Source organism: Nipponia nippon, unplaced genomic scaffold, assembly GCF_047370975.1.
Source record: "Nipponia nippon isolate SJK-2023a ecotype South Korea unplaced genomic scaffold, ASM4737097v1 scaffold_8, whole genome shotgun sequence".
Taxonomy (NCBI): domain Eukaryota; kingdom Metazoa; phylum Chordata; class Aves; order Pelecaniformes; family Threskiornithidae; genus Nipponia; species Nipponia nippon.
The window spans coordinates 28,458,819-28,486,807 of record NW_028262402.1 but is presented as its reverse complement, the minus strand read 5'-3'; the positions used below and the strand labels follow the sequence as shown (position 1 = coordinate 28,486,807).

At 39.0% G+C, this 27,989-nt stretch overlaps 1 protein-coding gene across 17 annotated transcripts; it reads left to right on the top strand.

Moving 5' to 3' along the window:
• The first annotated feature begins 14 nt into the window (after positions 1-14).
• On the top strand, positions 15-27,977 carry SECISBP2 (SECIS binding protein 2). 17 transcript variants are annotated; one of them, XM_087741189.1, is made up of 18 exons: positions 16-241; positions 2,076-2,221; positions 4,054-4,315; positions 6,323-6,449; positions 6,866-7,089; positions 8,163-8,250; positions 10,597-10,721; positions 11,300-11,455; positions 14,367-14,468; positions 16,281-16,400; positions 17,597-17,729; positions 20,347-20,516; positions 22,030-22,168; positions 22,607-22,736; positions 25,119-25,339; positions 26,077-26,231; positions 26,679-26,880; positions 27,702-27,977. In XM_087741189.1, exons 1-18 carry the CDS (start codon positions 200-202, stop codon positions 27,809-27,811), a joined length of 2,652 nt encoding a protein of 883 aa, XP_087597315.1. In that variant the 5' UTR covers positions 16-199; the 3' UTR covers positions 27,812-27,977. The 17 variants fall into 17 exon arrangements, with proteins under 17 accessions (XP_087597318.1, XP_087597319.1, XP_087597323.1 ...); XM_087741188.1 differs by having other exon boundaries at positions 6,320-6,449; XM_087741191.1 differs by having other exon boundaries at positions 17-241; positions 2,076-2,173; positions 4,123-4,315; positions 6,320-6,449.
• The last annotated feature ends 12 nt before the right edge of the window (positions 27,978-27,989 follow it).

Below are 27,989 nucleotides of genomic sequence, written 5' to 3'. Positions count from 1 at the left end.
GCTTCCTGAGGAAACCCTCCCCTGCGGCGGCTGCCCCGGCCGCTGCGGCCCCGCCCCGTGCCCCCGCCCTGGGCCGCGGGGGCGGGACCGACCCGCCACCGCCCCTCGCCCTCCGCGGCGGCGTCATCGCGGCGCGCCGCTGCGCCGGGGTCGGGGCCGGGGCGGCGGGGGCAGTGGGAAGCGGCGGGGCGCCCGCGCCATGTCCGCGGAGCGGCGGCCGGGCTCGGGCCGAGGCGGCGAGGTAAGGGCGGCGGCAGCAGCCCCTCGCAGTCCCCCGCTCCCTCCCCACCTCCTCCCGGCCCCTTCTGTAACGGGGGTGCGGAGCCGCCTTCAGCGAGCCGCCGCCTCCGCCCGCCGTGGGAGCCGCGGGCGGCCCGCGGCGCTGCCGGGGCCGGCGGCGGGCTGCCTTCTTCCCACCCGGCGGCCGGGCCGGCGGGAGGCCGGGGTCTGCCCGCGCAGGGGCGGCCCCGCCAGGCCGAGCGCTCCGCCTGCCCGCGGGCCTCCGCCGGGACGGGACGGGACGGGACGGGTGGCCGGCCGGCACCGCGCCTTCCCTCAGGCTCTGGCTCGGGGCAGGGGAGAAGAGCCCCTCCCGAGGGGCAGCAGCGGGGCGGGGGGGAGCCGGGGCTGGTGCGCAGCGCCTCGCTTCCCGCCGCTGGTGGGGGGGGGGACGCCCAGGCGCCGCTGCCTCCAGCGCGCCCGCGTTGAGGGAGCGGGGAACGCCGCGGGGGCGGGCGGCCCGTCCGGTCGCTTCAAAGATGGGTGCGCGAATTCTCACCCGTAACAACGGCGGTGCCTTGCACCCGGGCTCCGCTCCTTCTCGGGCTCTGGGTCTTTAAAGTTAGCGATTGATGAGCTTGCAGTCACGGGTGCTGCCTGCGGCACGCTGCGCGTTTAGCGATTAAGGTGTTCTCGGTAATTGTTCAGTAACGCTTTGCGTTAATTACCTCCCAGGCTTATGTTTTTCGTATACGTTAGTGTGCTTAACCGTGCAAATTTCGCGTTTTATTTGTCACTGTTACAGTGGGTGTTCATTGTTTATTTGGATCTGCCTGGTAAATTCAGAAACGGAAGAGTTTGCAGTTATTTGTAATTTACTTCAGGCTGTCAGAGCTCCTTAAATGTTTATGACACAAGTGACTGCTGCTGTAGGATGCAGGGAGTCCAGTTTATAGGCTCAAGCATTGAAATTATCGTTCATATATTTTTAAAAGCCTTGTGTGTTATTTAGTCATTGAAATTGGCTTTCACAAGTGAAAAAATCCCGGTTTTCATGTAGTGTGTCAGTTACCCCAAAATACATAATCAGCTACAGGAATGACTTGTGGCGTATTAGAGTGAGTAAAGCAGTGTAACACTGTAATGGCAATAAATACTTTGAGTCTCATTTCAATGTCCTTCCATATATACATATCCAGTTTAAGTTGATGGTAATTCAGAACAAATGGAAAACTTGTCCTAATAGATTTGTGTTGTGCCAAAAATGAGAAGGCTATATAATTAAGTATTGATTTCAGACGGACTGCCTTAAAACACAGATATACACAAAGCTATTATTGTTACATACTTCCAGACTTTGATTTTACAGTAGTGCTAGCATATGTTATGAGCTTTAGCTTATATTGTTCAAAGCTAAAGTAAGAATTCGTATAATGCTGTTTACTACCTCTTTTGTTAGCAAGCCTATGTCCCTTCCATAACTGACCTTTTTGAGTATTGACTTTCAGCTTGTATTGTTAAAATCTAAAGCAAGAATTTGTATATTAGCATTTACTGCATCTTGTGTTCAGCAAGCTTCCATCCTTCCCGTAACTGACCTTTGTGAGTATTTCGTGATAAATGTGGGTACTAAAGGAAATAACATTCCAGAGCAGTCACGTTTCTTTTAGAATTCCTTGGGTTTGTTTTTCCCTCTTCCTCCATTTCCTTTTGGTGAGCTTTATTGTTTTGCATGTTCTGTTAGAAGAGAGCAAACTAACACTTACCTATGACAGTTAAGCTCACAAGGATGACTGTTTTTCACTGATAACATTAATCTCCGAATACGTGTAGCCAAAAAACGTTTTGTTTCTCAGGGCATCAAGTTGTCAGCAGAGGTCAAACCATTTGTTCCAAAACATGCGGCGGTAACTGTGGCATGGTCAGAACCCTCAGAAGCATGTGTCTTTCCTAGGTACTTAACTACATGCTACCCATTTGTTCAGGAACCATCTTTGGATAAGTATGTATATTTTCTGCATCTTATTTCTTGGGGGATTTTAACCTTCCAGTTTTGGACATTGAATACTCTTACAAACTCAAAGCTCTGATACATTAATATTTTAACTGTAGAAACGCTTGTGTGTTGTCTTCATGATGTAGGTTTTTGTATTTATGTTCTTCAGGCGTATATCTGCTACCTTGTCTCTTGCTCCCAAGGGCCTGTATTGTTATAAAGCATTTAGGAGGATTTGTTGGTCTGTAATGATTGATCTGGTTCATTAGTGCTTTGGAAGGAGCTGAACCCAGTCCTTAGGTGAAAGAATGGTTGTGTGAAAGAATGGTTGTCATAACAAGGCTGGGGTAAATATAGTTGTATAAAAGGAAGAGGAAGATCCTCCAAGAAGGTTTTTCATGCTATAAAACATTTGAATACTGTATGGGGATCCTCTTGGATCCCCTCTCGACAACCTGCGCGTCCCCAGAAAGGCAGTTTTAGTAAGAATGCTATAGGTTTCTGAAGTTTTTTTCTAATAAGGCCTAAAAAAAAAAAAAGATATTCGTAGTAGACTTATAAAAGTATTGTTAACGCCAGAGCAAGCTAGAAAAAAGCCTACCAAGTAGGATAGGAAATAATCGAGTTTTGTAAGAATTTTGTGGTGTTACATAGTTCTCTAGTTGCTTCTCAGAACTCTAAGCATTGGATTAATTTTGTAATTACTGTAAAGTTATTGGTGCATCCTAAGAAGTTCAGTTAGAGCCTTAGCGAACACATTCATTGTAGGCCTTAATTTTGCCCTACAGAAAATCTCAGTATTTTCAACCCATTTTGATTTGTAATAGAAATTTAACATTGAGGTGAGTATGGCCTGTTCTATGCATTAGGAAAAACACAGCATATAGCATCAAATCAGTTAGCATTAGAAAAAACCCCAGCAGAGAGCAGCAATGTTCCGATGAATGTTTTGCCTTGTTGGGACTGAGCCATAGTTATTTTTTTGACTCTCACTTGTTACTGTTCTTACCTGTGTGTAAACTACGATTGTAAGAGTTGTTTTGACTACAGTCTTATCAGAATTGCAACAGGCAGTAAGAAAGGTGTTACCTGCGTTCTCTGGTTCTGATGGGAAAGCCTCTATGTTTTCCATTACCTACCCAAGATTCAGAGCTTGGCTACTTCATGGTGATCAGCTTTAAAAACTAAGCACAGCTTTCTTAAGCTGAGAAATTTCCTTTCTCCCTAATCAAATTTGGATCTCAGCATATATTTTCTGTACAAAGTGTAGGAGGAAATTAGAAGGGAACTTTGAGTATACATTTGAAGAAAAAAAGCATGCCCCAGCCATGTTGTGTTTTCATAAACTGTGATGGTTAAATGCAGGTCAGTTAATGGTTATCTTATAATTCTGTATTGTATTTCATACATGTCTTGTACCCCATAAGATGCTATACTCCTACTTCATTATTATGACATTTTAAGACAGGTTTTACTCTTTGATGTTTGTATTTTTGCAGTCAAGTATGTAATGCATGTCAAGTAGTTATACTGTGCTTCTGGTTTGTTTCACAAGAAAAAGCCTACCAAAAATAAGTATGAAGAATCTTGATAACCTTAAACAGAAATGAGGACTATAACTGCAAATCAGACTAGCTTTGAAATTTGGAAACAGATAACATCTGTGTTTTAAAATACTTGCTAAACTGCATGGTTTCCCAAAACAAAATTCATTATTTTTAAAGCAGTTTATAGCAGTGAGTAAATACTTAATTGAAGCAACATGGAATCGTTCTCTTTTGAAATACAGCTTTCTTGTTAAACAAATTCTTCAGCCAAGGAATGATATGTTTATCTAGGCAACAAGTATATGCTGAAGATTTGCCCTGGGATGACTTCTCATCTCTTTCTCAATGTCCATCACATAGTGTTGTGGGAGATCCTGCCTTCCGTGAATACTCCAGCTGCTCTTACTCACCTGATGTTGTTTCAAATGTATATCCAGTAGCTGGCTCACAGTATCATTCTAACAACTCAACACACTATAATGGTTCAGGAATAGTCAGTGAATCTGCTGAGCAAACGTATCCTATCAGACAAGAAAGTAAGAATCTTTCAAAGGTGAGCAAATACATGTTTTTTAAAAATGAAAATTAAATTCTTATTTTAAATCAATCTTTCTAAATGTTTGGTTTGTTTTTTAAAGTGAATCATCACTCTCTGTTCTTGCAGTGACAATGAATGGCATTTAAAGAGGATGGTAGTAATGTCCCCAACTTCAGATTTCAAAAAAGTTCATGGAATTCTACGGTTCAGATTAATACAATTTTTCAAGCATTTTTTTTGGAACATGAGGGGAATTTAATTCTTTTTCCACAGAAAGCAGCATCTGGGAAAAAAAAAAAAAAGAAAAGAAAAGACCATTCATTTGTGAACTATGCTTTCCTTTGTTCACTAGGCTTGGAGGGCGGGGTGGAAAGGGCTTTTTTTGAGCCCAGTGGCAGCTTCCATGAACCTGAGTTAAAAGGGACCTAGTGGCTGTAATCGGCTATGTGGCTGATAAGTGATGAGACCACGTCTGTTGTTGAAGGATTTCCAAGGCCTGCTACAGGTAGAGAACAGTCCACAAGAGAGTAGGAACTTGTGTTGGTCTGGAGAGGGAAGAAAGGTTCATGTTTGAAATGTTCTTTTTCAGTCAAAAGTAAAACAGAAGTTCAGTAAACATTTTCTGTCATTTTTTGTGTGTGCCTGTTTGGGGATAGATTTCCTGAAACTTGGATAATATTTTCAAACAAAAAATAGTCAAAATCCTCAAAATATAAAAATCAGGGGGAAAAAAAATCAAATGTATTATTAACCCATTTTCCTATCTGGTTAGACGTTGTGTCTCTTGGATTTGTAAGGCTGTTGTTGTTTCCAACAGGTTCAAGTAATCTGTTCTCCAGTCATATCCGTCTGGTGGACCTTACTCCCTAGGCAGAGACCTGGTAACTTCACTGTGGTCAAGCCTGTGTAGAGGAAGTTGTAAGATGAGGTCCTACGCATGCGTTGCTAGACATCAGATACAAAGGCTAGAGACCGAAAATTAGTAGTTTTCTTGCTGAGAGAAAAATTAAAACACTGAAGCTCTCTGGGGAGATGATTAGCTCAGCATTAGCACAGGTAGTGTAATGTGAAGAAACTTAGTTTAGCTTCCAGGAGGAGTTCTGTCGTGTTTGTTGGGCTGAGCTGCGTACTGTTTGACAGTCTTTTTGTCATTGTTCCCTGTCATTTATTTTTTTGTGAGCTTGAAGAGAAATGATTGATCTTTGCAGGTTTGCATTAATTTGAGCACATCTCCTGAAGCTTTAGCGATTTAGCTTTGGAGGTCAGGAAATGCCTTGTCCTCCCACCAAAGAAAATAATGTTGCTGCCAGATGTACTTTGAATTTAGTCCAGCATCCTGTAATGAGAAAGCGTTAAGCCACTCATCTAGGGTGATACGGTATACTTTGCATAGGTGCAAGCCTAGTGCTTGTTCCTTGCCTGCCATACTGATTCTTGAACCCACATCTGACAGGCTGTTTCTTGCAAGAATCACAAGACTTTACAGGATAGGTGAATGTGTTTCCTTTACTGGGATCATGTAGGTGTATCTGTTCTAATTACTTTCTGTCTGCTCCAAGTGTTTTGGATGTTGTGACATCAGTCTTGCCCACAATACATAGTTTGGTCAAAAGATTGGAATGCTTTTAGGATTTTTAGCCCTGTTCTAGAAGAAACTCAGTTTTAGAAAATCAGACTGGATGATTTAAGACCAAACAATTTTAAACTATTAGGAATTCTCTGATTAATGAGATCTTAAAAATACAGTTGTCTAGAAATATATGGAATAATCCCTCTTGCTTGGGCTATAATATGTGCTAAAAATGGCACAGTTGACAACGTAGATAAAATTAAATAACAAATCTCTAACTGGCTGTTCCTGTTTTTATTGGTTATTTGTGGTTATGGTATACTATTTATGTTGTATTAACCTGACGGTCAAGCTCCAGATGCAGAGGTAGTTAACTGTAACTCAAGGCAAACTTGATGGCTTTACGAAGTTCAAGTAAAATCAGCTAAATATGTCACAAATACTTGCAGCAGAGGAGATCAAAAGAGGGTGAGAAAAAATCAGACAAGAAAAAGCATGATGGAGAGGACTCTTCTGTCAGAATTGCGAACAGGACTTCGTTCCAGACCTCTGCATGCAGCAGAGATTCCGTGAAGCCAGGTACAAATGTGGTGTTTGGTTAGAAATACATCAAATAGATGTCAAATGGTTGACTGTGCTATAGCCTCCAGTTTGTGACCATGTTTCTAATCTAGAATAATTAAGGAACGGTATTTCTTTCCTGTGTGACTTCTTGACAAGGGATGGTGACTTACTTCTTTTTGCCGATTGAACAAATTCATGTAAACTGATAGGAAAAGTTTCCTAAGCAAGCATCTGAATTTACAGTTGCTTGTTGAGTCAGTGTTGTGTATACACATTGGTTATAATTGCTAGGTTGTTTTTTTAATATGAGCGATGTGTAGCAATAGTTCCTGTGACAACTACTGTAGTTATGTCAACTAGTGTACTATAAAACATACCTAAAAATGATCACAAGCAAGTTTAACTATTTAGACTTTACATGCTTTATTCAGACAGGTTCAATAAAACTACAACCAAGAAGTCAACTCGAACTCCAAAAACAGAGTCTCCTTCTGTACCCACATTTGAAGCTACCATTCTGGATTTCCACAAGTCACAGAGTTTGGGAAGCAGTGAGATATTGAATGTACAGCATAAAAGCGGACCAATATGTTCAGCGGAAAGTAACATTACGTGCCTTAGTCAACCACAGATGTCTCTTTTGTTGAACACAGAGGTTAGCTGTTGCTTTCATGTTGCAGAACTCCTAAAATTAAAACTTTGTCTAAAGTTCAAGCATTTCTGAATGCAAGTATTTTGCATTTCATGTGGTAGTTTAAGACCTCTTTAAGTACGTTGCAAGCAAGGAGTTTCATAGCTAGAGGTTTTATGGTTCTTTTTGTAGATGGTGGTGTCAGTGCTTGCTGTCTCCTCTTTTACCCTTTCTCACTATTCTTTCCTTGTCTGTGTTGCCAGCAGATAGGGGAAAGCCCGGTACTGTTAGAATGTAGATTGGTACTGCTATGGTCTAGACTTATGTGCTCTGTATAGGCAAGCTACATGTTCCTGAGGTTTCTTAATAGCTTCTTGTTTTCTCTCTCGCCTGGAAATAATAGGTAAGAAGTCACTTATCCAATAGTTTTAACAGATTAAAAAAAAACACCTCTGGAATATTGTACTTAATTGCTTTGTGCTAAAGGATAAAAATAAGAAACTGAATTCCAGAAGGACGAAAAATATTGTTAAGATGTAAGCATTTAACTCTATTCTTCTTGATTTCCTTGGTTCCGTCTTCCTTAGTAAATACAATACTGACGTATTCAGCAGTATGTCACATATATTGATTCAGAGTTTTCAACAGTGATTAAAGGTGAATAATTCTGAAGGATCCAAACAGTATAATACTTCCAGTGCCTCTCAGTGCAAAGCTGCCTGTGATGGAAAAAAGACCCTTCTGCTGTCACTTGAGTTTCTTTTTTCATTGCTAGTTTGAGTTTGATGATGGGCTTTGTTTTTTCTGTTCATTCTTAGAATCATCGTTTGGATGTTTTTGTAAAATGTAAGAAGGCATCATCTTACTTGTGTACAGCAGCGGAGAGGCATCTGCATATATTTTGTAATGCTATAGGGTCAAAATGATGGTTCCACTAAAAAAAGCAACAGAAAAAGTCAGGCTACAAAATTCCCTACACCTTTATCTGTAGCATGGGTTGAGGATTTTTTTAATTTATGGGGTTTTTTTATGTTTAGCTCTGTTTAGGTCAGTGATTTTATTCCTACTTTTATGATACCTGACTCTGTATTTTACAGGAAGACAGTTCTGTGGAAAGCAAAGCTTCATCAAAAACTTCAGATGAAACAGTAGCCAGCTTAGTTCCCTCTTCATTTGATGGTAGAGGTAAGTGCTCCAGACAAATTATTTCCCCATATTGTAACTGCTTGCATCCCATCAATTTGGAAAACTCAAGTATTCTGAGGAGTTGTTGATGTGTAAAGCAAAAAAGGAATTAAACAACAAGCTCATTACAAAAGAAAAAACCCAAACAAATATAGCCGTATTAGTTTCTTTCAAATGAGATGACCACTTACAGCTCATTCTTGCTTATGATCAGCAGATCAAAACTGGGATTATCTTCTTTCTCTGTTGTTTCATTGATGCTCAAGGGCAAATATTGCTGTAGTTGCCTCCCATGTTGTTTAAGAGGAGAGAAAGTAATGCATATTGATTATTGGAAGTCTGTTGAGTAATTTTCAGATTTTTTTCAAGAATAAATGAGACGTAAATATTTCATCAGTCTTGATAAGCAGGTTTGTTTTAAATAGCTTTCAGTCTAGAGTCTATTATGCACCTTAAATTCTGTGGCATATGTTATTTCTGTCAAGTCTGTCAAACAAAGATAGATAGCTGTGTAGAACTGTGATGGTGAAATACCTACTTTTTTTTGTTGTGTTTACCTGTTGTCTGGTTGTGAGGATGCAGAATTATTTTTTTTTTAAATTGCCACAGACTGTCAAGTGGCTAGTTTCAAGTAAGTATTTAAATTACTTGAAACTTAAATAATTAATTTAATTATTATGAAATAATTGAATCCAGAGTTGTGTGAAAAAAGGTCCTGTTCGGCAGGACTCTGTCTTGGAGGTGTCACATGCATTATGCATTGCGTTGTCTAAGTGCTTCTTACTAGATTTCTGTGTATACACAGACATGCAGTCTGGACAGTTCGGTCCTTACCTTCCTGCTGACTTTGGTAAGGATTCAGAAAGGACATGTTAATCTGCTGAAGTGCCTTGAAGGGCCCTCTAAAGATAAAGTTATTCCAGAAACTTTACAGTCATCTGATAATGTTTTTTTTGCCCAAACACTATCCTCAGTTCCTATCCCCCAGAATACAGCAGCAGTTTGTGGTGGGTTGATGTTGGCTGGAGGCCAGACTCCCACCCAGCTGCTTTCTCACTCCCTCCTCAGCAGGACAGGAGGAGAAAGTAAGATAAAAAAACTTGTGGGTCAAGATAAGGACACAGAGATTACTCACCAGTCTCACATTATGGGCAAAGCAGACTTGACTTGGTGAAGATTAACTTGTTGCCAATTATACATAGGGAAGGGTGGTGAGAAACAACGACAAAACTAAAACCACTTCTTTCCCCTTCCCCCCTTCTTCCCAGGCTCATCTTTACTCCTTCAAGTAGCACAGGGGGATGGAGTTACGGTCAGTTCATAACAGCTCCTCTCTGCCGCTCCTTCCTCTGCAGGGGGACAGCCTGCTCCACCATGGTCTTCTCCAGGGGCTGCAGGCAAATCTCTGCTCCAGTGCCTGGAGCACCTCCTCCCCCTCCTTCTTCACTGACCTTGGTGTCTGCAGGGTTGTTTCTCTCATGTTTTTTTCTTACCCCTCCCTCTTACACAGTGTTTTTTACCCTGTCTTAAATATGTTATCACATAGGCGCCACCAGCGTTGGTGATGGGCTCAACTGTATCTGGCAGTGGGTCTGTTTTGGAGCCAGCTGGGGCTGGCGGTGTCTATCTTCAGACAGAGGCCACCCCTGCAGTCTTACCCCGCTACCAAAACCTTGCCATGTAAACCCTTTATGCTATTTAAATTGTTCAGTGAAAGTGTTCTTAAAGAAAAATTTAGATTTTGTTCTGTATTTCCTGTGCGTTAGGAATATTTACAAAATTCATTAAGTGTGAGTTCTTTCAAAACATTGATACATCTGAATGGTAGTGGGTGAAATTCTTGTACACCAAGGCACGTTAGGAAGTCTTTCAGCTGGTATATATGTCAGTAAAACTGGGAAGTTTTTAGAAAGTAGATAGTACTGATGTAGCCTTGTACATGAAAGCTGTATGACTGAGTGGGATAAACAGTAAAGGAATTTTGCATATAAATATAGCAGAATTTCATTATTTTAAAGAAAAATAGCTCAGAAAATGAGCATGGAATTATTTATATGTAGTTAGTATGACACAGTATAGATTTCCAGTTATAATTTAATTGGGCTAAATATATGTATATAGTGCTGGACAATATATATGGAGTAGTTACAATTCTAGAAAGCTTTCTGGAGAAATGAAGTGTGTGAGTGTATTATTGCAGTCCTTCCTCAGAAGGAATATTTGCTGTATTTGCTAGTCATTGATTAATTCATTACTGATCCTTTTTCTTTTGAATATTTAAGAAATATTTTTGAGACATTTTTATAATCACTTTTTTCCCAATGACATTTCCTGAAACACCTGCAGATGGCTCTGCTCAGCCATATGTGTCTTGGGCCATGGTGCTTTCACAGCCCCCAAAGAAAATTGTGTCATCACCGGCATCTGAAGGTCTTTGCAGAGGCAAAGGAAAGCAAGACAGTGAAGCAAAGGTACTTGAGAAATGTCTGCTCTAAACTTATTTCTGTCACTGTGTGATTGTGTCTCTTGGTGTGAGACATTGCTGTTTTTTTCCTAGGCTCTGTAGAGTGTCCACTTCTAATATAGCTTTTAAGAAGTAATATAAAATTACCTTGTCCTTATCAGAATTTTTCTTCTCTTGTAGTGGAAAAGAATAACAAGATGTCAAAAAGACAGTGATACTCCAGCAACATGAACTTGCAAAATAGCTGATTTGAATACATTACTTTTAGGCTGGACTTTTTTCAAATTCTTGACCCTCAGAACGAGATGTGCAACATGGAACTCTTTCCTAATTTGGGTGGATATTTCTTGTTGAAATCTCAGGAGTCCCAATACGCTCTGATAACCGTGCAATGTGTTTTAAATGAAGAGTTTTTACAGTAGCTCTGAATTTCGAAGAAGAATTTCCTTGTCCACTTAATGTCCTAGCCTGGATTGATTAAGATACCCTTTAGTTATATAAGTGTGGTCACTTGTATTTGTTTTGGTAGGTGGTATTGAAATAAATCAATTTCTAATGGTCACGCCTCATGATTTTTTTCAACAGTCAGAAACAAAAAATGACGCTAGTGAAACCGAGCCTGAAGAAGGGTCAGAAAAGAAGAAGAAAAAGAAGAAAAAGAAGAAAAAAACAAAGTCATCTACTGATGTAGAGAAACCTCAAAATGAATCTACTACAATACAGGAACCACCAAGGATTGAGGTACAGTGAAGAGGTTTTTGTTATTGTTCTTTTAAATGTTATGAGTGTATCGGAAGACCAGATGTTAACACAGCTTTGTACAAGTCAAGGTTCAAATCCCATTTGTAGAGGATATTGGTTCAAGTCCATTTCAGTTGAGATGTTTGTCAGAAATTACTGGTAGGGAACAGTTGTGCCTTTTGACTTATCACATATGCAGTGAGCCCAGAGGAGTTCAGAAGAGACTTAGGAGCAAATTTGGAATGATGCATCTGAGAGTCTGGGTGTTAACAGATAGCAATAAAAATCAAATTGCCTAAATTAAAAATACTCTGTTGTAACTGTTGCAGAAAGCAAAGTGCACAAGGGACAGGGAATATACTGGGTACCATAGTCTGTCACAATTTTAAAGAATGTGGTACTGGTATTACAGTTCTACCCATCTCACGTCTGGAAGCAATTTCTGTGGAACACAGTTGTCACTGCTTGCATTCCTGATGGCTAATTCAAGGGTTTTTTTCAAATTCATATAGCTGTAATATGCATATTAGTATTTTGATACTTTTGTGTGTCAGTATAATAAAGGCTTTAGACTCTCTCACATTAGAGAATTGTTGTATGGTCTGTGGTTTTAACAGTACTTTGTTGAAGGACCAATATTGCACAGCACTATGTACATGTGTTGATTTATATGTTTGCTTTAGAGTAGATAGTGTTCAGTCTGTGAAAGGACAGCATAAAGAAGCCTTACTGGCTGGCTTCTGTTCTGTATGTTTTAACACGGAACATGGAGCAGAACTGTGGCTACATGTTCTTTTCATTGTATGGTTCATTGTCCTGGAACAGCACAAGAAATGACAGCTTACAGACCTCTTTATTAGAGAATTATGGGTAGAATCAAAGATCTGCAGGTTCTTTCCCTCATGAGAACATCCCCATTTTTACTATATGCTACCATACAATGTCTGACCTCTGAATAACTTACCATCTAAACAGAAAGAGAATGGCAGGAGTCATGGAAAATAGTAGGAAGGTAATGGGACTATTGAAGACAAAAATGGAAAAAAATGGCATAGAATTATGGAACAGGACATACGCATTGCACTGAAATCTGTGATGTGGATGCAGCATCTGTTGTGGCAGTGGGGGACAGCTTTCAGACCCTCCTGATTTGCTGGGAATGCTTGCGTGCTCATCAGTTTGAAAAATGGGTGAGATGCTTGTATAATGCTCTTGAAATAGAAGAGCATGAAAAGATCATACACATGGAACTTCTGGGCACCCAGGAGATTTAAGAAGGTTCTGCTATGTGCAGCAGCTCACTGGAGCAATATATTGGATTGCATACTAGTTTTAAGTCACTCATTTACAGATGCTGTTAATGAGCATAAATGGATGCATTTGGGGAAAAGTAATCCTGTTCTTCATGATAGGCCCTGAGCTAGGTATTTTCCCTGACGGGAAAAAAAATTGAAGCTACTATTGATAATCAGGTCAGTGCTGGTAGTACTGGTCAAACATGCAAACAGTGCTCGGAATTATTAGGAAAATAGAAAAGAAAATGGATTATGACAACACATAAATCCAGGACATGTCCAATCTAAATATAGTGTGAATTTTGTTTTCTTGTGTTTCCCCCACTCCTTAAAAAATATACATACTTGAACTAAAAAAGATAGTCAAAAAGCTCCAAAAATAATCAAAGGTATGAAGAAATTTCTGTGGGAGGCAAGACTTGAATAAACTAGAACTTCTCAGTCTGTAAAATAGATGGCTAAGTGGGAATCAGAAGTGACATGGAAATAAAAAGGAGATGATTTGATCTTTCTCCTAATTTTGTTTGATGTTCTCTGGTTCTTATAGGTGATGAGTTAAGAGCAAATAGAAGGAAGTATATCGTCACACTGAGCGCTAGATTTTAATTATTCATTTTGCTACAGGATGTTGCAAATGCCATAAACTTATTTGAATTCAAGAAATGATTGGACAGACTGCAATAAAAATTTATTCTAGTGAAGGCTATTTAAATGCGAAGGTACTACCTCTGGTTCAAGAAGACCCTAAGCTGGAAGAGGGTGTTTGTGAAACATTTTTCTCTTTCTTGCAGTTGTCTTTTGGCATACTTCCAAGCTTCTTTAAAAATAGTTCATTAAGTGAGGTATGTCTGTCCTTATGCTAGAGCTTCCTAGCTTGAGCTGTGAAGTCTTTTGGGCTGCAGAAGTGTTGGTGTGTTCAGTAGTATTGTATCACAGCTAAAAAGGCCTCTCAGAAAGTGGGAGGAGAAGTAGCTGAATGAAAATCAAGCTGGTGGATCAGGATCATTATGATTGAGGTAGTGGATATAAGGTGACCAGTGTAAAGCAATCTCTAGCCCGTCTGCACTTAGTTAATCCAGAGTCTGGATAATGTATCCTCTGCTAATAAAATTTACTGTTGTGTCTAAGCCTACATAATCACTTGAGTGATTTATCTGTTTATTTCCATACTGTAGTCAAGAGTTATTACCCTTTTGTCTGCCCTTTTTGTTCTTCACCACTCACGTGTTTAAGGCAGAGTTGCACAGCTGGTGACTGTACTGGAAGAAGAGGGAAGTTGTTTGCAAGGCTGTTAAATGATCTGAAAAACACTCCTTTAGGAGCCATTTACCTCTAATTATTTGTATCAGCTGACAGCAATAACAAGCTGCTGTTGGCAGCATTTCTCTCCTAAGCTTTTTCAGCCCTGAATTAGCTGCCACGTAGATGACTTAACCATTGTAGTGCTGATTATAGTTGGTGGCACAGCACTTGGCTTCTGAATTTTTGTACAGTGAAACAAATTATGGTAAATGTTTGATAAGCAGGGAGAAAATCATTTGAACATAGGTAAACACAGTTTTGAGAATATGGTCTTGATAGTTCTTATAAAATCATCTTCTGATTTATTTGTTCAGGATGCTGAGGAGTTTCCTGATCTGGCAGCTGCTTCTGATAGGAGAAACAGACTAGGATCTCAGAAATCGTTATTTACTCCTGCTGTCAGAAAGCAGTCTGAAGTAAGTAATCTTACAATATTATGTAAATGTTGAGAAAATAAGCAGGAAAAAACTGCAAGTTTTAAATGAGACTAAAGGTAAAATTCTTTTGATTAAATGTAGGTGCTAATGATGTGGGGCTCTGCCCATGGCAATCCCCTTAGGTACTCTGTGGACAGTGAAGAGCTACTCACTATATTCAGTAGATTCATATCATTCCAAAGGACATACCTTTTTCATCTCTGAACTGCTGCATAAATTCTGGGCTACTAATTCTGATATAGACACCTCTTTTGTGGACACTCAAAGTTAGTTGAGATGAATGAATTCTGTTTATGTAGTTTATTTTCCTACAGGTAGTGTTCTGGTTTAATTTTGCATTTCATAAAAATAATACTACGACACTTAAAATTTCTGCCTTTGCTGTTTGTTCATATAATCAAATTTCAAGGGCATCTGAAAAGTGTAACATTCTGTTGTCAAGCTGTGCAAGGGTAAGAATTTGAGTGTAACATCAATTATAAATTCAAGCTATTTTTCTTATGTAAGTGAAATGAATCCCAAGAATTAATTTGGAAATCAATTTAATATGGGAATGAATCCCAAACATAAATCACAAGGATTGGAAATACGATTGTTCTTGCAAAGCAAATAACATAAATAGTAAAGGTGAAATTCCAGGTTCTGTTTCTTTGAAACTAGTTTTGCTGCTAATAATTTTTGTCGTTTGTTTTGTTTCACTGTGAATATAAATAGTGGTATACAAACAAACAGAAAACCCCAACAAAACAAAACACACAAAAACAAACTTTGCTTGCTCTGATGCAGTAAATGGCATTGACAGGGAGGAATGAGCAGGAAAAGGCACAGTAATTGCTCAAACCAGATTCCTTATAAAGAAAGTGCTATACATACTTGCACCTCAAATGAGACACCTTTTAGCTTTGTAGGCGTAAGTGGGATATAAGCTCTCAAAGCTTGCCCAAGTTGCAGAGACATGTGATCATTAAGCCACTCATACTCCTCTGTAACAAATATTTGAAGATGAAGATGCCTTGCTGTTTTTTTCTTCCAAATCTGAAAAAAGAAGGAAATAAGGAGTCTGAGTAGTATGGTAGCCAATAAATGATCATGCTTTTAGAAGGCCACGATAGGGTCTTCCCAGAGCCTTCTCTTCTCCGTGCTGAACAACCCCAACTCTCTTCACCTTTTATCGTAGGGGAGGTATTCCAGCCCTCTGGCCATTTTTGTGGCCCTCATCTGGACCTGCTGGACCAGGTCCATGTCTTTTTTGTGCTGGGGACCCCAGAACTGGATGCAGTACTGCAGGTGGGGTCTCACCAGAGTGGGGTAGAGGGGCAGAATCACCTCCCTCAACCTGCTGGCCACGCTTCTTTTTACACAGTCCAGGATAGAATTGGCTTTCTGTGCTGCCAGCGCACATTGCTGGCCCATGTCCAGTTTTTCATCCACCAGTATCCCCAAGTCCTTCTCTGCAGGGCTGCTCTTAATCCACTCATCCCCTAGTCTGTGTTGATATTGGGGATTATCCCAATCCAGGTCCAGAACCTTGCACTTGGCCTTGTTGAACTTAGGAGGTTTATGCAGGCCCATTCCTCAAGCCTGTCGAGGTTGCTCTGGATGGCATCCCTTCCCTGAAGCGTATCAACTATACTACTCGTATTGGTGTCATTCACAAACTTGCTGAGGGTGCACTCGATCCCACTGTCTATGTTCCATTTGAATTTAATGTTATCTTCACTTTACGCTTTCCCATGTGTCTTTAAATATTTTCCCTTCCTCCTTGTCACCTTTTGTCTCTAAATTTCAAAGATCCATCTCCCTGAAGAGCCTTGGGATAGTCGGTCTCCCACACTGGATGGAACTCCCAAGGTGGATGGACTTTCAGGGAAGCAAGCTTCCTCTTCTATATTAGAAAGAAAGAAAATGCAGGTAAATTAATTCATGTTTGAAAATAAGCTTACAACTCAAAATGATAAATGAAATTAGTATATTTAAATATAAGACTAAGTCCAAGCTCATCTGTGATTGTATTCATACTTTGTCATTCATCCTTTGAGATAAATGACAAGATCCTCTTGATTAGAAGCACTCAACGGTAGTTATTGCTAGCCTGCAGTTTGTGATACAGTGTTTAGGGAAAAATACTATCTTTTCATTTACGTCTGCGAGTTTCAGACATCAGGAATTGTTCTTTCACCAGTCTTATTTGATCATGGCATAAATCCAGTCCAAACTGATTGTCTTAAGCAGTTGGGAACCTCTTAAAAGTGGTTCTGCTAGGTTAAGACAAGGAGGCAAGGAGATGCAGTTAGCCTGGGGCAAGAAGAAGAAATATGGAGCAACAGTGAGGTCAGTGAGTAGTTCCATGTTGGTGAGTAGGTTCTGGCACAGCTCTGATGCAAGATGAGATCCTAGGCTCAGAAGGAGCAGGTCACATTCCTTAACCCTGTTGCAACAGAAGCTATAATGAATTGATCCTCCAGGGTAAGACTTCTAACAGCACAAAATCTGTGAGTCATTTCCTTAGCAGGTTCTGCTGTGTCGTTTGCTCTTTCTTAGTCCTTGCTAGACAATTTATTTGTAATCTTTTTCTATTCTGAATCATTAAATGTGGTGCCAAGTGTGGGACACCATTTTTGCCTTCTCTTCAAAGCAGACAAAGATTACTGCTTATGAGGAGATGATGCTTAAGGATAGTGACCTCCCTTTTTAATAAGGCATTGAAGGTCGTGATATACGTGTATTGCAATCACATACCCTGGAAGATTCACAGAGTAGTTTTTCTGTACTTCTAACAAAACTTTCAATTCTGGTAAGCCTTTTTCCTTTTTCAAAGATAGGTGGCAGTCTGACCAAAGTGGGAGTGCGACATAAAGCACCTCCTTTATTAAAGACTTTATACTTCTATGCTTTATTGCAGTAGCTATTGAAAAGTTATTTGAACTGTTTCTGACTTTTTTATTTTTCACATTAAAGTTGATGTGTATTTAAAGATCAAAATACTTTCATTGAATGAAGTTAAAAGCATCGTGGATGAAGATGTTGAGTGTATTACACACCATACAAAATACAGTCTTTACATTCTGAAATGGAGAGCATTACTGATTGGTACTGAACTTGTTCAGGAAACATCCAGGAGCAGTGGTAAGAAGAGTCAAATTCCTGTGCAATTGGATTTGGGTGGCATGCTGGCAGTCTTGGAGCAGAAGCAGCAAACAGAGAAGTCAAAACAGTCTTCTAAACCTGTGGTGTTTTCAGGTATTGGTTATGATGAAGTTTCCTTTCTTTCGACTTGAGTTGTTTTTAAGTATTCGAACGTCAAATGTAGCCTGATTTCTGATCTGTAATGATCTCTGAATATGCAGGCAGGAGAACAGTTTACAAGATACAGAGAGAAATGAAGGTTCTTGTAAAAAAAAAAAAATTAAAAGCGTGGCAATCTGAATTGTTTGGAGGAAGACTTGGGGAAAGAAAAATCTTCAGGACAATGATTTGTAAAAGAATACCTTATATAAATATGAGAGGTGATTGAAATTTAGCTCTTACAAAAATACTAATGTTTGTGGACGTTTTTGCTTTGTCTTAAATACGTGTGTTACTATTGTGATGTTATCCTGCAGGACGGGGCTACACAGTAGGAAAGGCTTGCTTAAAAGCTCCTCTGGTGCTAGAAATCCTAGAGCTGTAACTTGAGTGAAAAAGCTCCTTTCCAAACACAGGGGTTATATGAGTGTCAATCAGCCCAAGCCAAAGGATGAGTTCTGCTGTGCCTGATAATTGTGAAATAATTGCTGTTAACAAAATGCTAGGTTTTGGCGATGGAGAGAATCCTTCAGACCTTGGGGGTGCATAACCAGGAAGCAGAAACAAATAGCTCAATGTCTTTTTCATTGTAGGTCAAAATTTAGTCTTGGCTATGTTAGTGCAGTATTTTTTGCAAAAGAAAACATGATGTTTGCTAGAATTTAACGATGATAAAATTTCTCTCCTTATTTCAGTGAAGATTTTTTTAAAAAATTATTTCAGAGAGCTCATCAGGAGAGAATTCATCTCACAATGTTTAATATGATGGCTGAGCTTTTAAATGAAAAGTTCAAAATACCAAGCATCGATGAGATTTTCCTTCACTAAGTGAGAGAACTTGTAAGATGCTTTTTTAAATTCTTCTGCAATTGATCTCTTTTTTTCATTTGAGTCAGTCAAACTCAGTGCTGCAGTGCTAATAACCAGTTCTGTTTACATAAAATGACACAGTGCACAGATTGGTGAGTAGATGGTGGAGCACAAAGGTGTGGGTCACAGTACCTGTTTTCTAATATTAAATTGCCTGTGTCTGAATCTGCTGCAAAAGAGAAATTGATGTGTCATGTTCATATCCTGGAAGTAGAGGCTGATGTTACCTCAGCTTTGTACTTTTTTTTTAACATTCAGTGAACCCATTAAATTGGCATGTACCAAAATGTAACTTTAGTTTGTGAAGTGGGATTGTGCTGACCTCTGTAACCAGAAGAGAAGCACAGTGAACAAGAAGGGCAAGGAGTGTGACTGCAAAGTTATTTCATTCCACTTACTACTTCATTTGGTAAATAATGTATGGAGGGAACAGCATAGTAAAGCAGTGATTATCTGAACTTAAATTACATTTTGGAAATGCATCAATCGTGCAAAATGACACAAACTGTTAAAGACACTAAGTTCCAGTGAATTTCACATCAGTTTGAAATGAAGAGGTGATGTACACAGTGAAGGAAATATCATGTGTTTGTAGGATGTGTACTTATGTATTGCTTCAATTCTTGTTGCCACCTATGCTAACATACTGCACAACATTCTTGGCAGTGTTCTCAATTTGCCTTTGTTACACAGAGCCAAAAAAAGAAGTGGTGTAGCAGTTTTATGAAGTATACTGTTTATGCTAATAGTACTGTATGTGGTGTTGGAGGATCAGCATATAAATACCTTGGAAGCAGTAAATGAAGATGGCTTAAGACAAGCTGCCAGAAGCTTTGTGTGTTTTTTAGGGAAGAGAGGTTGCCTGAGGCACAAAGATGTCACGCTTATTCCACTGATACTTTTGTCATCATCTTCATTGACTTGCTAATGTAACCTGGTTTATATTGCAGGTAACTGAAGTTTGACAAAGTTGCTCTCACATGATACGGCAATTCCTACTGACAGCGAGTTGAAACGGGAGAGTACTTTTTAGAGGTTGAGGTCATGGTTTGGAAGGTCTGGGTTCAGTAACTTGGCCAGTCATTTAAAGCTGCTGTGCTCTAAACCTTCTGAAAAATGCAAGTAAAGTGGACACCTCCTGAGAGCTGTGCTGGTTAAGCAAAAGAGTTTTAGCTGTAGCTTTGCATTACTCATTACCCATCTGCAAATGAACTTAATTCAACTTCATTAAGGTGTAACAAATGGTAGGAGTGAGTGCTCAAGATTATTTACAGCAATTAAATCTAAAATCTGTAATACTGCAAGTCAGTATTTATCTTAACACAGTACAGAATCTGTGGAGGCGGAAATGCCATCACCATGAAACATGGAGATTCCTGAAGGTTTGCCAGGCTGGCATGGCGTTGAAGGTAGCTTGGAGTGCAGCGTTCTGCCAAATTCTGCTTTTGAGAGTTCAGGGACAGAGCTTGTGATTCTGGTTGTATAATGAAAGTAGAGGACATTTCAGTCTTCTGGGAGGAGTATCTTTATTAAATAACATTGTTTAATGACACAGGATTACCTATAAATACTCTTAATAGCAACACAACACAAATTTAATATGTGTATACTAGTGCTAATCCAGTCCTTAAACTTGCATTGGATTCTAGTTTAGATATTTGTTACAGTTGTCTGATGCAGACTTTCTTTTTTTTAATCTCAGTTGGTGGTGCCATACCATTACTTTCTAAAGAACCTGCTACAGCCACAAAAAGTCACCGGTTAAACCAAGGAAAGATGCCTCATAACCCTTTGGATTCCAGCGCTCCTTTGGTAAAGAAAGGGAAACAGAGAGAAGTCCCTAAAGCAAAGAGACCAACACCTCTTAAAAAGGTGTTCATACTTTTACCTTAAATAGTACAATATAGGCTAATTTAACTTCAGTATTACTCTGAGTCTGTTAAACCTTCTGGTATGGAGATCTGCATCTCGGCATCCACTTGTCTAAATTCAATTTTAGCTTTCCTTGCTTTAAGAAAGGGGAGGGGGGGCAGGGGAGAAGAGGGGAGTCTTGCTAAATAGCATATATGAATTCACCCAAAAGATATTTTCTCACTTAAATCACTTGATAGCTGAAGAAGCGCCACTACAAAAGTGTCCACACATCATTGGTACAGGGGGACATCCAAAGAAATGTTATTTGGTTTGGACAAGATAAGCTTATTTGCAGGACTGGGGAGAATGGATCAAAGCTAGTATTTAATGTTTCTGTGCTCTTCCAAGCCAGAACTTCAGCTGTTTCTGCAGCAACTAGTGTTAGATCCACCTGGTGATTTCTCTTATATCTTCCTTTTGCCCATTCACATTCCTTCCTGTCATGTCTTCTATACAGAGGATTTTGAGATGCCACTCCATGGCTAGGTCACTTTTTGGTCTAGAACGATTCTTACAGAGCTAGAGTGAAAGTAGTTTAGTGGTCATTCTGTGCTGCTTAATTGAATTTGAGAACTGTACAATATAAACAACATATAATAAACTTTGGAGGGTGATACTGATTATGGTTTTCTGGCTGTTCTGTCTTCATGCCATCTATTTTCCAAAGTAGGTTTGAGAAGACAAAGATTGCTTTGTCTGTGTAATATCTGTGTTCCGAGTATGGTAGGGAGCTTATTTTTGTTCTTTGTTCATCTTTGACAAATGCAAATGGAGAAATTTACTTCTGCAATTAGATTCTGTGGTGTAATTAATTACAAATTTTGCGTAGATTAGCTGAGCTAGTGGTCACATACACAGTAACTGCTTCTTAGCAGCTATGAAAGCAGAGAAGGAAGATGAGTTTCAGGAAACTGATTATTGCTTTCACTGATGGTAGCGCGCTTGGATCCAGCATATGTCCTGCTTTCCTTCCTTCCACGTACCATACGGCTTAGCTATCCATGGTAGTTTCTTCTTTTATTTTTCAACCAGTAAATTCAGAGACAGCGGTCTATTAGACTGACTCAAGATTTTTAACAGGGGAATAAGGAGAAGAGTAACTGTGGCTGTGTGTGGCTGTTCAGCCCCTTGCATGTTTGGCTGAATTGCTACCAAAGTAAAGAGGGAGACTTCTTCACCTGCTTCTCTGCATTGAAGCAATTCATGTCTTTTAGTTCTGCTCTTGTAGTTGATCCCTAGTAATTGTTTTCTCCACCCAGACGCTGGTAATCAAGGAAAAAGTCCTTTTCTGTGTAGATTTAGGGAATATCTTTCCTTCTTTTTATGTGCAAACTAAGAAAAAACCCAAATGTTATCAGCTTTGAATGATAGTGCCAAACTTCGTTATGAATGGTCTATATGTAAACATTTGGTAAGAGAAACTGCTTTGTTACCTATGTGACGTTGAATTGATTTGGGTTTTTTTTTTTAGATTATTCTGAAAGAAAGAGAACAACGAAAACAGCAACACCTGTTAGAACAGAGAGCAGTACCAAAAGATGAAGATAATATTTGTCAGTCTGCAGAAAATATTCCTGAAGATGAAACGCTTCCACAGGAGAGTCAAGCAGGTATCTTTCAAGAGAAAGCTATAATACAGTATGTAGTTGGAGATTTGAGAGTGAGCACACTAGTACTTTCAAACGTGTGTACCAAATACTGCCAAATGAAAATGGTTACTTGAGAATTTTCTAAGATTCAGCTTAGGCTTATCTAAAGTATAAAGTCTGCTAAAGCTGATAGTCGATGTAGTTGAGTATTTGGCATTCTGATTACTGTTCCACACTTCAGTGCCTCTTGGATTTATTGTATGTTGAAATGAGAGTCCCTGCATCTCTCTGGCCATCTGTTTAAAAAGAGGTACAATAATAAAAACTAAGAGATTAACAATGTGTGATCCATTCCCCTACTACCACAGACTATTGTAATAGTGAATACTTGACAAGTTAGTCTCTTCACAATGCTTTTTGGTCTGTCTTTTCATTGAAATATCTTTATTTACATGATAGCTGTTCCTGTAACACAAGTTGCTGAAGGGGTTGTGGAGAACACAGGGATCAAGGAATCTACAGAAGGTTCTATGACTTCAAAGCAACTAACCTCCAATCTTCCAAAAATCCATAGTAGGAATTTTAGAGAGTAAGTATTTATTGTATTGATGTCTGTTTTTTCACGGTACTACCAATGTGGCATTTTTCAAACAAGATAACTTCAGTTGCATTCTGTGCAACACTAATTGGAGTTTAGACTGAAGGTTCTAAATTTTTTTTCAGTTTTTCTGAAAAGCTGACACACAAACAAAGAAATTGTATCCACAGAAATAGTCCGTACATTGTTGTAATTCTCACTTCAAAATGCATGTTCCTTGAAGGAAAAAAAGATTGGAAATTTATTAGAGGCTAAGGAAGGAAAAGGAGCTGCTGTTAAATTAGAAGTACCTTATTTTAAATAAATAGTGTACCAGCCTAATATTTATGAAAAAGAGGAGTTGTCGTGGTTTAACTCCAGCTGGCAACTAAGCACCACACAGCTGCTCGCTCACTCCCCCCCAGTGGGACGGGGAAGAGGATCGGAAGAGTAAAAGTGAGAAAACTTGTGGGTTGAGATAAAGACAGTTTAATAGGTAAAGCAAAAGCCGTGCATGCAAGCAAAGCAAAACAAGGAATTCATTCGCTACTTCCCATCAGCAGGCAGGTGTTCAGCCATATCCAGGAAAGCAGGGCTCCATCACGCCTAATGGTTACTTGGGAAGACAAATGCCATAACCCTCAATGTGGCCCCCTTCCTCCTTCTTCCCCCACCTTTATCTGCTGAGCATGATGTCGTATGGTGTGGGATATCCCTTTGGTCAGTTGGGGTCAGTTGTTCGAGCTGTGTCCCCTCCCAGCTTCTTGTGCACCCCCAGCCTGCTTGCTGGTGGGGTGGTGTGAGAAGCAGAAAAGGCCTTGACTCTGTGTAAGCACTGCTCAGCAATAACAGAAACATCCCTGTGTTATCAACACTGTTTTCAGCACAAATCCAAAACATAGCCCCATACTAGCTACTATGAAGAAAATTAACTCTATCCCAGCCAAAACGAGCACAGTAGTACACCTTCGTTATTTTTAGTGTGTACTTTGGTTTTCTGCTGCCTGACCAGATGGCAAAAATGTAAAGAATGTGACTAGCCAGATGACATTTTCATGTTATGGCTAGGCAGTGAAATAAAGGGAAGATTTATGGGTGGTTACTTGCAAACACCTTTAGTTTTGTTTAAACAGATGTGTATACATATTTCCTTATAAAAGAAGAAATAGTCATTACTATATGTGAAGAGGTCAGAGATCCAAGCCTGACTGTTTAGAACAGTTAGTTTAGATAAACAGTATTTTAACTTTTTGGTTTCCTCCCATAAAGGTACCACTGGCGTTTTTGCAGTTCATGTTCCAGTAAAGGTTAATACTTACACGGTCATTCTTTATCTTCCTGGTGCCATGTGTTAACTCTAATTTAACTTTTAATTGCATTAAAAATTACTTAATTTGTGTCTGTGCAACACCGTTTTACTGAAAACACAGTTTGGGTTGAATATGTACAGGGCCACTCAGTCCTAGCTATTATAGAATGTAGACCATTCAGCAAAGCTTAGAATATTTTGTGTCTGTAGATTAGATTTTCAGTGTTTTAGTAGATTTGTCTTTGAGACTTCATGACATCAACTGGAAATAATAAATAAAAACTCTTTTAACTTAAGTAAAATCTTGAGATAATTCTATCTCTAAGATCCGGGATAGATCTTGCATTCTCTTCTCATAATCTTAAGTGAATTTGCCACTTGGCATCTTTCTGTTGCCTATGCAGTTGAGATACCTTTGGTTTTTCCCTTTGAGACCCTTCTTTACTGAATGATTCTTTGTGTAAAAGATGGGGGAAAAACAATTTGGAACCCTGATCTTTCCCAGAGAGTACTAGAAGGGTGAAGTACCTCCATTTGTATCCTTGCCTTATGAACACCACAAGGCTGTAGTCTGATAAGTGAAATAGGATGAGAGACAGAAAATAAGAACCTAGGGAGGAGGAATTTGATCCAGATTTCCATCTTTGTTATAAGTTGCCTTGTATTTATAGAAATAAATCAGAATTTTATACTTCAGTTGCGGTACTTTGATTTATATAGGTCAAAATAAATGCCCTCAGAAAAATGCTTCAATAGAAAACATATGTACATATATATTTATTGGTAAAAAATACATTTTTATAGGTTTATTGTACATGTGTGTATGTATTTTTAGTATAGTTTAATAGGGGAGCCAGATACCACAAGTAACAAAACTTCCTGTAAGTTCTCAGCCACTGAAAAAAAATCTTAAGTAAATTTTTGTTTTCATATGTATAACAAGAGTGTTTGGAGTGGAAACAGAAAAAAAGACAAAGACATAGAATAGAAGGTAAACTGTTTATATTTTACTTATTTTATGTATTACATATTTGTGTTACATCTTCGTAATGTTAGGGTTTTTAACATTTGATTCTTTCTTCCAGTTATTGCAGTCAGGTACTTAGTAAAGAAGTTGATGGTTGTGTGACAGATCTCTTAAAAGAACTGGTTCGTTTCCAAGATCGCTTGTATCAGAAAGACCCAGTAAAGGCCAAGATAAAACGGAGGCTTGTTATGGGTCTTAGAGAAGTTTTGAAACATCTGAAGCTGAAAAAACTGAAGTGTGTTATCATCTCTCCTAACTGTGAAAAGATTCAGTCAAAGGGTAAATAAATTTTTTAAAAAATATATTTCTTTGATAAAACAAATGTAAAAAAGCAGACTCGGTATACTGGCAGCAGTATTATTATTGGAGGAACCTATTTGAGTAGTCTTTTAAATCCAGTCATATGAAGATGCCTTCCTTCTTCAGATTGTTTACTGCTGTGCAGCTGAAGCATGATCTGAGTCAAGACTGTCTGGGGTGGGGGAAGTTATCTGAAACTAGGATCTGTTTAGTTATCGATTTGCAGTGCAGCTGCACAAAAGATTGCACTGGCACAGCTGAGAAGAGACAAAGGCTACTGATGCCAGCTGTGCCACCACAAGAAGTCGTGCTGTATCAGCCTCTTTTAGGCCACAGATTGACAATAAGTTGTCAGTGATAGTTTGTTTAAAATTTGTTGTAATTATTGTCATTACTTTCCATTAACTTTTAAATAATTTCTTAGCAGCTGGGTCTTTTCTTAATACTAATTAGACTATACTATAACAAAATATGGAATAGTAGCAGTCTAAGGCTACTGCTAATTAAGAATGAGAAAAAAATGTCAAATTCCCCTTTAAAAATGGATATCTAATGCTATTATTGAGATCCATGTATTTTTTTCCTATAAATTCTTGTAGTTTGAAAATGCTCCTATAATCTTGGGGTATTTTTTGCCATCTTTTAACAGTACTGTCCTTTTATTTATAATCAGCTTGAACAGTGTCATTCTTTGCAAATTCTCCTGTCTGCTCCAGGTGGGTTGGATGAGACTCTACACAACATTATTGACTGCGCCTGTGAACAGAATATCCCCTTTGTTTTTGCCCTTAATCGCAAGGCCCTAGGCCGCTGTGTGAACAAAGCAGTGCCTGTGAGTGTGGTGGGAATTTTTAGCTATGATGGGGCTCAGGTAAGTTGAAATATGTAGGTTTATGTTTTTGTTTAGCTTTACTTTTTACCTCCAAGGGGAAAAAAAATGCTCTGACTTTAAGGGTTGGTTTGTTTGTTTGTTTTGCTTTTGCACACTTACACTTTCTATCCCAGGTCAGTGGCTTATATGAAAAATTGATTTTAGAAGTACAGCCACTCAGCACTGTTCAAAAAAGTAGTTTGGCCATCTCTTCCTGACATCCTCTCCATCTAGATCTCTTTCCAAAATTCTTTTTTCAGGAGAACTGATGTTTTTATAAATGCTTATAAATGGCTTGATTTTCATGTCTTTATACATACTTAGCTGCTCAACTTTTATATATGAACATATATGTTCTGAATAAGGAATATTCGTTACAGATTTTCATGGAGATGTTAAAAAATTACTATATGATTTAAGCTCTACTAATATTTTATATTTCCATAGGACCATTTTCATAGAATGGTACAACTGACAACAGAGGCCAGGAAGGCCTACAAAGATATGATAGCAGCTTTAGAGGAACAAGCTGAAGGAGGACTAAGAGAAACCCAACCCAGCATGTTAACCACTGAATATGAAAAAAATGGCTTATCAGAAACTGATAAAACATCTTCCAAGGACTCTGATGAGGATGTACCAAATTATAGTGAGTATTTACTGACTTGGTTTTGGTTCAGTTTTCATTCAAAAGTGTGCTTCAGTTCCACCATTTTCATTGAAACAAATGACACCTGATGCTTTTGTGGTTAATAGGGGGAGGGAGATTCTGCTTTTCTGTGATTTCTCCCCACCCCCCTAATTTTATAAACCTGAGGTTATCTCTTGCTGAGAAACTCTTAGAGAAAATTCCTCTCTGAAATCCACTGATGGCAGGCGGTACTCATTGCTTTGTCCATGGAGGTTTAACAGACCTCCTTATTATTTCTATTTGTTAAAAAAATCCTCTTAAGTTTTTTTCTAGAAGTGCATACTCTGTAACTATGGTGGACTTAAGTTTTGTATTGAAGCCTGTTTAAGATGCATCTTCCTGTCCAAAAGTGTTCATGTTTTGTAAAGGCCTTCCACTTCTAGAAACACATTCATCCAGCTCTGCTCATACGGTCACCAGACAACGACAGTTATCACAGATATGAGGCAACTTAAACCTTCTTTGAAAATTTGGAAAACTTAGGAGTTTTTTTTAAAGTTGGATCCACCTTCACAATTAGCCTTGCTTGAGTAGGGGGCTGGACACAAGGACCTCAATGGATCCTGTCACTCCTAAAGTGTTCTTTCATGCGTCACCTGATGTCGCGTGGTGTACACGCCGACATGCCCACGTGCCAACTTATCTCAGCACTTACTTTGAGGAGGAAGTAGAGAATCAGAGTGACTTTTCACTTTTAAGTTTTTCCTCAAGTATTATACAGTAACCTGTTTGTTGTTTGGTTTTGTTTTGTTTTTTTTTTTTCCCCTAATATTCCCTAGTTAAAATCTGGAAGAGAAAACTTGAAGAGGAGTATAACCCATATGCACTGGAACTGGAAAAGAGTGCAACTGCTGACATGGTGATAGTGAATTCAGAAGAGCATCAGTAAATCCAGATCCAATTCTATTGGGCTCTCAATTTATGTTTGTTTTTTTTTTTTTTTTTTGGACCCCTAGGAAGCAGGTAGCAAAATAAAGTAATAAATATCTCAAGTCAGCTAAGTAAACTGTTCTGAATCCCTTTAAGCAAAATACACACTGGACTGGAGCACATGAGGCACTGGCTAA